Consider the following 12,072-nt stretch of genomic DNA (forward strand, 5'->3'; position numbering starts at 1 on the left):
GGTCGCCTAGGGATTGTGACGTCAGGCGGCGTCTCGCTTCCTGTTTCCGGTGCCCTTGTTCCTGCGTTGAAGGCGACGGCGTAGACGAGGAGGAAGGTGAAGAGGAAGAGCTGCCAAGATGCTTCGGAACCTTTTGGTATGGCCGGAGGAGGAGGAGGGTCTGGCCTGTGACTTGGGTGGCATTTACTGTTGGGAAAGTAGCCGCGGAAGCAGCGAGATAGACGAGTGAAGGGAGGCCCCTTTTATGGCATTTCCTGCGGTTGTGAACTGCCTTTTTCAAGGTTGCAAATTCCACGCAGTGTTAAAAGCGGAAAATGAAAACACAGCGTAGCAAATATGCAGCAAAAGTGAACCCCGCACCCTCAGCAATTCCCACAAAAGCAGCTATAATAAAATAGTAATTTTGTTTGTCGAAATGGCTGCTTAAAACTAAACTACGCCTATTTAAAAAGGAACCAAACTTGAGTTAAGGTATCGGGGTTTGGGGGGGGGGCGGGGTGTCATATTGTGACTGGTTTGGGCCTTGTAAATGGTCAGGGGGCGGGATCTGGAAAACCTCTTTTAAGAGGCTGGGGAGGGTGCCATGGAGGATGGGTTGAAGGGGAAATTTGCCAATATCAGGTTTCAGAAGTCTGCCCAATTTGGGGCACTCCACGGTGGCTGTCACACAATAATGGAGGAGAGGGCATCTGGGGAGGCGTTGGTGGGCTAAGGTGGCTTCCAGGAGGAGATGAGGCATTTTATTCCCATGGCTCTTAAGTTCACATATTGGGATCCAAGCCAATGTATTTTACTTTATATTTTCATTGGTTGGTAATGTTTGCCATGTCAAAGCCCTTTAATTTTCAAAGATAGGTGTTGGTCTATGGTCTCCCAGTTTGGTGGTTTGGGTATTGTTCACTTGGTGCACCAACTTCCTTTTTTACATGGTGCAAATTAAGAAGGGATAATTGGGTTGGGAAAAGCAGGATTTCAACAAAGTAGCTGTTAGCTTTTGGCAGAAGCAACAGTTTTTTTGTTGGTATCTTAAAGAGGCATGTGACACAAGCTTGTGTGCCTTTCATCAGATTTATGTAGATTTACTGTATTTTCAGTTGGTAGAAATGTGGGGTGAAACAGTGGGGCCTAATGGCCATGCAATGAAAGAGGCAGCAATGGTCAGCACAGGTTAAATATATACAAGAATAGCTGTTTTTACACATAATAGCAAAACATGATTAAGCTTTATGTAAGCAAGCCCTTGAACAATACACTCCCCACATCCAGCACTGACATACAAGATCAAACGCTTCCTTTCATTCTTAACTAACTACATTTTGGTAGGTTTAAAACAAAAATTATAGTGTTAAGTATGGCTTATTAAAACTAGCTAGGGTTGTTAGCCATAGTCTGAAGTAGGCTTGCCTCATTAAGCTATATCTGACATTTTCGTTTCAGAGAAAACTGTGATTATCATTCTGTGTACACTAGTGTGGTCACTAACTACATTTGGTCTAAACCACTAGTGTTTAGTTTACTTGCTTCCCAAGTAATTGTGCATATGAGTGTACCCTTAGAAGCACTACTTCTAATAATAATTTTAAAAGAAATATTTTTTGTTTGTTTTGCAGACTCTTCGGCAAATTTCTCAGAAATCCATAAGCACTGCCTCCCGCAGGCAGGTTACAAACAAGGTTCCGGAATTACAGAAACATTTCCAGGTATGGTTGCATTCATACTTTGAGAACAAATGACAATGTAATGGAACCTCTTAATATTGTTTTTATCTATCTAACTATATAAAAATATATATATGATTTTTTTTACAATGAATATACTTTACGTAGCACCACTAATGGCATTTAGCGTCCAAGCCATCTTTCTTTTTTTTTGATCTTTTAAGACCACACAGTCTGATTGCTGTGTGATAGCTGCTTATTTTCTCAGTAGTGCTAAATTATCTGAAATCCAATAGCATGCTTGTATGAATGAATTTATGCTTACGAATGCAATTAAGTTACATGTGAAAGATACAGCAATAGCTGTTGAAGACAAATCAGAATTTTAGCTTTTGGGAGTATCTTAAAAAAATATAGGCAATGTCCTACCTGGCTAGCAAATTGTGACTAGTTAATAAATAATCTATGTGGTGCTGGGTATCATAAGTTAGAACTCAAACCTTTTTGTGTGTTCTATAGACAGGTGTACTAGCAGTCTTTGATCATTCTCGGTTGTCATGCTGAACAGTACAGGGTAGAGTTGGGGAACCTGCAGCCCTCTAGATGGCATGACTGATGGTCAGGGTGGGCAGGAATCTGGATGGCTACAGATTTCTATCCCTAATGTACGAAGACACTATTCTGCTATGAGTAAAAAATGTGCTGTAATATTTTTACTTGATAGTTTGTTTTATCATCTAGGTAGTCTGATTCATGACTTGGTTTTTCCAAAGTTGTGATTTCAGCTGTGTTGTCCTTAATGTTAATAATCAAATACTTTTCATAAAATAGTTTTTCTTGGCCCCCTCCCCCCTGCATCCCAAGCCATGCCCACTAAAGCATCAGCCCATCTAAGTTGAGTAGTTCAAAATGGGACATCTTTTCAAAAGTGGTGGGTACATTGTGTTGGCATTTGACTAGTCAAAAATTGATCAAGAATTTTAAAGGAATAAGTTATTTGATCAACCCCCTAACCAGTAAAACCCTAGCAAAGCATGCTAATTACAAAAAAGTATTTTCCTTCATTATTTTATTCTAGAAGACTTCAGAGTCTAGTTCCTCTCTCAGTCTTTGCAAAATAACAGCAAATTTCACACTGAATGTCATCTCCCTTGGCATGTGAAATGTGGCTAAACTTTTGCAGATGGATTAAGCAAAGAGTGGTATGCCTTGATAAAACGGGTTCTTCCTTTTCTTGTGGCCATTGTGGAATCTGCTGGCTGATTTCTTTACTTGCTCCCTGAGGGTGGCAGTGGCCCCACAGACTTTGCACTGCCTGAAAAGTGGCCTTGGGCAGTGACAGGTGGTCATTTAACTGAGAGGGAGAAAGTTGGTCTCTAATCTTGCTGGCTGATCTGTGTGTTAACTGGAAAATCAGAACCACAAGTAAGTAGTGTCACCATTGTCTATGAAATGATGTCTTCCATAACCCTTTAAGGCAGTATATTGCAGTGTGCATACATGCCTTCGTCCACAGTGCTGACGTTCACTGCACCGCTGCTGTCCTGTGCTACAGTGCTCACATTCCCTGCACTATGTAGGCTGCTGACTCAATCCTTATTGACTCTAGCTAATTTGCTGACCCTAATTTATGATTATGTATGTACATGCTTTGTGTTTCCTCTTTACTGTTGTGCTCCCATTTAGAGATGCCAGCAGTTTAGCAAATGGCCAGAGAACCAGGACATGTTGCTTAACTGGAAAGGATGAGGACAAAAATTCTTTATAGAGAATGCGGGTGATACCTGCTCTTAAAATTTATTCAGTAGATTTATAGCCTGTTTTCTGATTTGAGTTCTTACAACAGTTAATAGCATTTATGAAACACAGTAGGTGCACCTAAACTCACATGCTCACAAAACAACCAACCCCACTGAGCAGGAGCCAGCACCAAACATTTTCCACAGAGTAGACGGGGTTGGGACAGTTTGTGGCTGAATGAGAGATCTGTGAGTGACACAAGCTCTGATAAGGGTTGAGGAGGGAACAGTTCCTTGCTTGCACGGTTGCTGGTTGATTAACCAGTTCTGCACTCAATGTATTGCCACTTACATAAGGGCATTCTTGACCCTTTAGAAAGTTTGATCATATTTGACTAGGGTCAATAAAAAGAATATTGTAACTAATCAGTTGAACGATGTCCCAATACACTCTAAATTTAGGCTGCAGTCCTGTGTATGCATACTTGGGACTTGAGTTTTATTGAACTTGGTGGGATGTTTAAACAAGCATAGGAATGGGCTGCAAATAGGCTGCTCGTTAGAGCTGGTTGATTTATTCTTCCACTCCTTGCCTTTCCTCTCTGGTTGCTTCCTTGCAGCTCATCTTAGCCTGCCTGGGCTGAGGAAGTAATGTATCTCTCCCCACCCCCAGAAATATTTAGGGTATAAGGCTTATCCTTAGGAGAATACGGATGTGGGGGTTCCCCTCTTCTGCTTTCCACCTCCACTCCACCCCATCCAGGAATCAACACAAGGTTTGGCTGCCTCTTCCTCCCCACCTTTCTCTGTCTAGGTAGCAGTTCCCAGGACCTTAGCCCATTTGCTTCACATGCTTCTATCCTTATTCCAGACATCATTATATATTGGTTTATTGTGATGTTGAGCTGGTGATATACTGTGATGCTGAAAACCAGTTATCACCCAGCCCTACTGCTCATATGACATATATAGTTGAACAGGAGAGTCTCTTTTTACAGTATATGGTAGCATGCTTTCAACAGAAAGTATTGGTGAACTTTCAATATCAGGTAGATGTTCCAAATTACAGTATTTAGCCTTGAATAACTGGCAACGATGCAGGAAATAACTTTTTGTACTTTTTGCCTGAACTTGAGTAAACAGAGCAGTTGTTAGCTTTCTAACATTGTAACTCTAGCAGAATAGGTTTCAATTTTAAAAAATAAAGCCTAAAAGAGATGAGTCTTAACACATGAATTCTGCATCTTTGTTGTTATTAGGAAGATAATGGCATTCCAGTGTACCTAAAAGGTGGAACAATGGATGCAATGCTGTATCGAACCACCATGATCCTTTCCGTTTTTGGTAAGACTTTAACAGAGAAGCAGCAGAGCTGTCATAGATGTATCTGGTTATGTGTTCATATTTCTAAGAGAGAAAGTACCCCTCCTCTGCATAAATCTAAAACAGGAACTTGGGAATTCTCTGCTGTATGTTACCGTGTTATTAAAAACATGCTTAGGAAAACCTGTATAAAAGCACAAGAGAAGCCAGACTGCTGTTTGTGAATATTCTCCACATTATTTTCTCCTCTTTCTGTTGTGGACATCACTTGAGTCTGTAACAGCTCTGTCTTAAAGGAACCCAGATCCCCACTCTGTTCAGTAGGCGAAGGTGGATGAGCGTTTACATTCAAGCTTGCAGGTTTTCCTATGCCACTTTCCCATAATGCCTACTTTACTTAGCTATTTGACTGAGTGGATTTCTGACACCTTTGAGAATGCAGTCTTTACAATAATTTGTTGGGAACCTTTTTAAAGCCCAAAAACATGAGGCAGAAACTTCTGAATGGAAGCTCAGGTTAAAATGCAGCTGCCAGGAAAATGATGGGGGACCTTTGCCCCTCCATATGTTGTTGGACTACAGCTTCAGTAATCATTGACCTTGGCCAGAACTGATGGGGCCTAGAGTACAGTGATATATGGAGAGCTGCAGGTTCCTGATCCCTGTATTGAAAACAGCATGCTGGAAGCACTTTAATTTACCAGAATTTCTGAAAGCTCAAGAATTTAAGATGGCAATTTTTATCATAAAACTTTCAGCATTTTTAGAGTTTTGCCTAATAATAATAATTTATTTGTACCTCACCCATCTGACTGGGTTGCCCAAGCCACTTGGGCCATTTCCAACATATATAACAACATAATAAAACATTAACCCTTAAGAAGCTCCCCTGTCAGATGTCTTATGAAGGTTATATAGTTATTCATCTGCTTGACATCTGATGGGAGGGTGTTCTACAGGATGGATGTTACTACAGAGAAGGCCCTCTGCCTGGTTCTCTGTAGCTTCACTTCTCTCAGTGAAGGAACCCTCAGTGCTGGATCTCAGTGTCTGAGCTGAATGCTGGGGTTGAAGACGCTCCTTCGGGTATACAGGGCCAAGGTCATTTAGGGCTTTAAAGGTCAGCAGCAACACTTTGAATTGTGCTCAGAAGTGTCATAATCCTCGCTTTATGTACTTAATTGGTCTGACGATATAAAAGGAATGGGGAAACGGGCTCCTTTTAACCTGAAGAAACTTAACACATATTGTGTCATTTTCTGTCAGTCTAATAAGACTAGAGCAAAAGAGTTACATGGATACTTTTAAAATAAGAGAGCTTGTGTTATCATTTGCCATCAACTAAAGCATTTGTGATTGATCTGATCTAATGTTGTGTGTCTTCTCTTCAGGAACAGGCTATCTCCTTTATGTGCTCTTCAATGCAGCAATGCCCAAGAAAAACAATTGACCCCAGTTTACAGGATGCATCTTGGAGTAACACCTCTCCACACCATTCCAAAACACTCTTCAGGGACCTACTTTGTCCTTGTCATAAATGATGTCTGTGTTGGGGATCAATATTTATTGAGTTGAAACGTTCTATGCTGTGACCAATAAAGTAGTTTTACATTCCTGTGTGCTCGAATCTGTTGAAAGTTTATTTGCTGAATTGAATGTGTTTTTTTGTGAAGCCTGCAATTTTATCTCAAGCAGAAATAATAGGCTCAAGTTTGAATTTGTAGGGCTTGCTAATTTGCCACCCTTTTTCAGGATCAAAAATAGCTAAACATGGATTGGGTAAATGTCATACTATAAACAGTAGCACACAGCCTTAATATCATGGAACAAAATTCTAATTCATCTCCTATAGCTCTTCAAAGCTTAGCCAATTGAAGTTTATTTCACCAATAAAGACTCGCTTATTTCCCTGAGCACTCACACTATGATGTGATTTGCATAAAGCAATGTCTAAGCTAAGCACTTGGATTCTTCCTACAGACCATTACTTTTGCAATGAAAGGTGGTCTATATAAATTATTTCTAATCACACTGTGAGCGATTTTTGAGGCAAAATGCAACCTAGCCATATGTGCCTTTAATCAGAAGTCTTACCAAACTCAGTGAGCCTTACTCTCGAGTAAGGGTTCTGCAGGAACTAGGCAATGCTTATAAACTGCCTTTAGAAGAACATGGAAGCTACAGTTAGTAGGAGGAAGATACCTTCCCTGTGTCACAATCAAGTGAAGTATCACCACATGATGTCACTGTTGAATTTCTGTTTCAATACCGTTCCTCTAAATACATTTTCTTAAACCATTTAAAGTTATTAAATGATACAGTCATGTTTAAAGGTCCTGTTTTCTCACCTGCAATGGGACCATGCCAAATGTTGTTTTCTAATAAACTATAAAATTAGGTAATTGTTGTGAAGCCTAATTGAGAAAATGTTTTCTGTATTTGTCTGTTTTTCCAGCTGCTTTAATAGTGCTGTTATTATTTTCTTTCATGTGTGACATATATGAGAGAATGGATTTCGCCTGCATAACTCCTGAGTCAGATACCTGAAATTATGCTCAGACACATCACTGGCCGTGAAATCAGACAGTACATAAATAATTGTTGTGGTGAGACTCCTTTATGACTCAGTCGAAAGTCTCTCTCCTGTGTTACACATCATTTTGTGTGTATGCTTGTACACCGTTTTCTAGAAAGTCTCTTGCTTTTGTTAAGCTAGTCTGATTTTTTTTTCTTTTGCAGAGGACAGAGGAGAGAGTCTAATGCATGAGCACTTCCAATTGTAGATGCCTTGTGCGGTCGAGGGCCATGGGGAGAAGAATGACTTGAATCCAGGCTTAGAACTCAGTCCTGTTCATATCTTTTCAGAAGGAGGTCCTGTGGAATTCAATGGGGCTTACTCCCAGCTAAGAAGTTTGCAGCCTTAGTCATACAATACAGCAGAGCCACTGAAACCAATGTGATTTAAATCATTGTCTAAGGCAGCGCCGCTTACCTGAGAGCATAGGAGCCAACTCCTAGGGGCCGAGATCTTTTCAGCCCCCACTAATAAAATATTTGAGGGGGCTGCCCCCCTCCAAAGTTGATGAGCATTGTCATTCAAATAGTGTCCATGCACCACATCGTGTGAGCAATTATGCAGGGTGGAGCTTACTCCTCCCCGCCCCCCGCCCAATGCAAGTTAGCACCCCTGCTTGAGAGTAAGTTCCCTTGCATGCAATAGAACTTATTTCTCACTATAAAAGCTATAGGTGGTTATGTTTTTAAAAATACATTTTAAAGATGCCCTGTCCCAAGACGAATGAATCCAAACCAAAAACAACCCTGGACCTAATTGCCCATAATATATCCATTTCTGTCAAAGGCGGGGAAAGCTATAGCTATTTTTAGATTTCCTAATATGGAATGGAGGGATGCGGGTGGCGCTGTGGGTAAAACCTCAGCGCCTAGGACTTGCCAATTGCATGGTCAGCGGTTCGAATCCCCGCGGCGGGGTGCGCTCCCGCTGCTCGGTCCCAGCGCCTGCCAACCTAGCAGTTCGAAAGCACCCCCGGGTGCAAGTAGATAAATAGGGACCGCTTACTAGCGGGAAGGTAAACGGCGTTCCGTGTGCTGCGCTGGCTCGCCAGATGCAGCTTGTCACGCTGGCCACGTGACCCAGAAGTGTCTGCGGACAGCGCTGGCTCCCGGCCTCTAGAGTGAGATGAGCGCACAACCCTAGAGTCTGTCAAGACTGGCCCATACGGGCAGGGGTACCTTTACCTTTAATATGGAATGGGGGAAATGAAGCCCTGAATTAGGGCCTAAAGCAATAAATTGAGCAAATCTTGTTGGTGCACGCCCCTTGTACATATCAACTGAAGGAGCAGTTATGCAGCTTAGGAGCCATCTTGGTCCATGGTGGTCTCTATAGCAAAGACCACCAGCTTTTTAACTGGTAGCCCAATGCTGATAGGTGTTTTTCTGCCCCTCTCGTAATACTAGAATTCAGGACTAGCCAAAACTGGCTGGCAGCAGATTCTGGTCTGATAACAGGAAAGTACGTCTGTCTGTCTGTCTGCTTGTGACATTAGTATGCCTTTGCATATAACAAAAATAGCAAGTGAAATTCAAAGTCACCAATTTTTCAAGAAGCCTCTTGGGTTCCACCCACTTTTTTTTTAAAGTCCGCATCTCCTCACTTTGCTTTCAGTTTGGTCTGGGACCGGGTGATTTTTGCCTCAGGTTTTACTCTGGGAAAGACCCCTGAAACCCCATGTTTTCCAAGTCATTGTTCTTGTAAGTAATAGTCTGCTTTTGGTGTTGTCCCTACCTTCAGCTCCACCCACCCATGGCAGAGAGTCAGCAAATTGTGAAGATAGGCAGGTGTGTTTTGTGCATATATCATACGATCAATAATTTCATGTGAGCACTAAACTAAAGGGGATGTAGAAAAAAAGATGGAACCTGCAAGAATGCGGGTCAGGTCAGCCATGCTGAGAACAGGAATTGCAATGCTCAGAAACTGGAAATGATCCTTGAGGGGTAGGCGGCAAATAAAGGAGGTGAGATCAGATGGCCTCCAAAAACACTTCCAGGGAAAGTATGAGGAATCATATTTTCAGAGCAGTTTAGGAAGCGGAGATCTCGTCAAACCCAATTCAGTGGTAAATATCAGGTTTTAACTGCAGCAAGAAGTGTGAGGGGAAAACTCTCAGACCTGGCATAAGAGATTGACACAGAATATGATGATGACATGGGTCAAACGAAAGTGGGTGGACCCTTTGTTTTTTCACTAAATTCCCCCAATACATTTATCCTTTCCTCATTTGAGTAAGTTAGGGTTAAGGCGGCATTCTTCTGCACACTTACCTAGAGGTAAACTCCACTGGGCACAGTGGGATTTAATTCTGTAGAAATATTCATAGGATTGCACTGCCCAGTTCATTGAATGCAGTGGATCAGACTAAGCCATTTTTTTAAAAAAGTGCACCTTTTAAAATTGAGACATTGAAGCAACACTAGAATGGCATTGCAGGCAAATATGTTGCAGCACAAATGACTATTGTTGCTTGTTAGGGTACCACCTGCTTAAATCAAATTAGGAAACTAGATGAAAAAGAAGAGTTTGAGCTGACCTGAGTTTTCCCTTTCTTCAAGTTCCATGGTCTGTCTGATTCTTCAGAAAAGTGTTATCTTTTGACTTGTCTCATCACAAGATGCTGTGCTGTCTTGTCTCTACGATGCATGGAATTTTGTTTTTGGTTCAGAAATACTTGTTTAGCAATATGGTTTTGAATATTCACAGCTTTGGAATTCCACTGGTGGATTTTTTTATTTTATTTTATTTATTTATTTTTGCTGATGGAGCAAATCTGCCAGCACATCAAGTCAGGTCAGATCTCCGTGTGTGTTAAAACCTCAACGTGTTTGGAGGACACAAAAACCAGATGACAAGGAAGAAACAGGTAAGAACGTGTTCTTTATGTGAAATATGATCAAGGTTGTTCAGAGATTATGTGTAAGGTGATCAGAGAGAAAAAATTATTATGGGGAGCATGGGTATTTGAAGTTGGAAATAGAGGAGTAAAAAATTATGGGTGTAACATCCATGGGTATAGCTAACTCACTCAGACAAAAGTCATGGTCATTTAAACTTTACGGATGCCAAGCAGTTGTGAGTTAAGGTATGTACATCCAGTTTTACTTGTATAACAGACTGCGTTCTTACACAAATACATAAGAACTCTTGCACTGTGAAAGCTATAGACATACAGCTTTAGTTTAAGTGTGATGGAAAAAGAGAAAAAACTGTATTTAGCATATTAAGTGAAGTGGAAAATGCCCCTCCCATTACAAAAAATATATATCTCAGGATGGAATAAGTAGAGGTTGCACAAAAGAGTAAATGGTGTCACTAGCACTATTCTATGCTATTTAGATGTGTGGCCTGTCCCACCCCAAAGACTCAGTGGATCATAAATCCTAGAATGTAGAGTTGAGGGGACCCTGAGAGTCGTCTAATTCAATCGTCTGCAAAGCAGGAATCTGAACTAAAGCATCCATGACAGATGGCCATCCAACCTCTGCTTAAAAACTTCCAAGGAAGAAGACTCCATAATCTCCCGAGGGAGCCCATTTCACTGTTGAACAGCTCTTACTGTCAGAAAGTTCTTCCTGTCGAAATCTTTCTTGTAACTTGAAGCCATTGGATCGAGTCCTACCCTCCAGAGCGGGAGAAAACAAGCTTGCTCCATCTTCCATGTGACAGCCCTTTAGATGTTTGAAGATGGCTATCATATCTCGGTCTCCTCTTTTCCAGGCTAAAAATATCCAACTCCCTCAACCATTCCTCATAAAACTTGGTTTCCAGACCCTTGATCATCTTGGTCACCCTCCTCTGCACATGTTCCAGTTTGGCAAAATCCTTAAATTGTGGCACCCAGAATTGGACACAGTACTCCAGATGTGGTCTAACCAAGGCAGAATAGAGCAGAACTGCTGCTTCCTTTGATCAGGACACTATACTTCTCTTGATGCAGCCTGGAATAGCATTAGCTTTTTTTTGCTGCTGCATCACACTATTGACTCATGTTAAGCTTGTGGTCTACTAAGACCCCTCAATCCTAATGGTTACCTCATCCAGACCACATTTCACCAGCTTTTCCGCAAGCATGTCATGGGGGACAAAGACCAGCACCAGCAAAATGATAAGATTTCATCTAATTCGAAGACTTTCCGCCAAAGGCCATCTTAAGAAGGCACTTAAAATTCTTCTGAAAAGTGCTGTAGCTAGAAGGATTTGCAAAGCTGCTGTTTACAGCATTTACTGTATTTTTCGCTCTATAAGATGCACCAGACCACAAGATGCACCTAGTTTTTGGAGGAGGAAAACAATAAAAAAAATATTCTGAATCTCAGAAGCCAGAACAGCAAGTGGGATCACTGTGCAGTGAAAGCAGCAATCCCTCTTGCTGTTCTGGCTTCTGGGATAGCTGCGCAGCCTGCATTCGCTCCATAAGATGCACACACATTTCCCCTTACTTTTTAGGAGGGAAAAAGTGAGTCTTATAGAGCAAAAAATACGGTAGTTGTTGCATGCATGTCTGTGACATATTCTCTTTTCCTTCTGGGCTTTCTTTCAGCCGTTGAGCTTTAGGATGGAGAACCTGTTAGATTACAGCCAGATCCTGTTGGATTACAACTTCCAGCACCCCTGACCATCAGCCATGCTGGCTGGGGCTGAGGAGAGTTGCAGTCCAACAGCACCTGCAGTTCCTCAACCCTGCTTCTGCACAGACTACAGATTGGGGTGTTGTTAGCAGTTGTCACTCTCTGTGCAATGAGCTAAGAAACTCTTTCTTAAAAGCATAATA

The 12,072-nt window shown here is 41.6% G+C and overlaps 1 protein-coding gene across 1 annotated transcript; it reads left to right on the forward strand.

Moving 5' to 3' along the window:
* Positions 1-6,347, forward strand: COX7A2 (cytochrome c oxidase subunit 7A2). Its single transcript, XM_028722793.2, has 4 exons — positions 1-136; positions 1,611-1,700; positions 4,657-4,741; positions 6,112-6,347. Exons 1-4 carry the CDS (start codon positions 119-121, stop codon positions 6,168-6,170), a joined length of 252 nt encoding a protein of 83 aa, XP_028578626.1. The 5' UTR covers positions 1-118; the 3' UTR covers positions 6,171-6,347.
* Positions 6,348-12,072: the final 5,725 nt, after the last annotated feature.

The sequence above is a fragment of the Podarcis muralis genome, chromosome 3 (genome assembly GCF_964188315.1).
Source record: "Podarcis muralis chromosome 3, rPodMur119.hap1.1, whole genome shotgun sequence".
In the NCBI taxonomy this organism is placed as follows: domain Eukaryota; kingdom Metazoa; phylum Chordata; class Lepidosauria; order Squamata; family Lacertidae; genus Podarcis; species Podarcis muralis.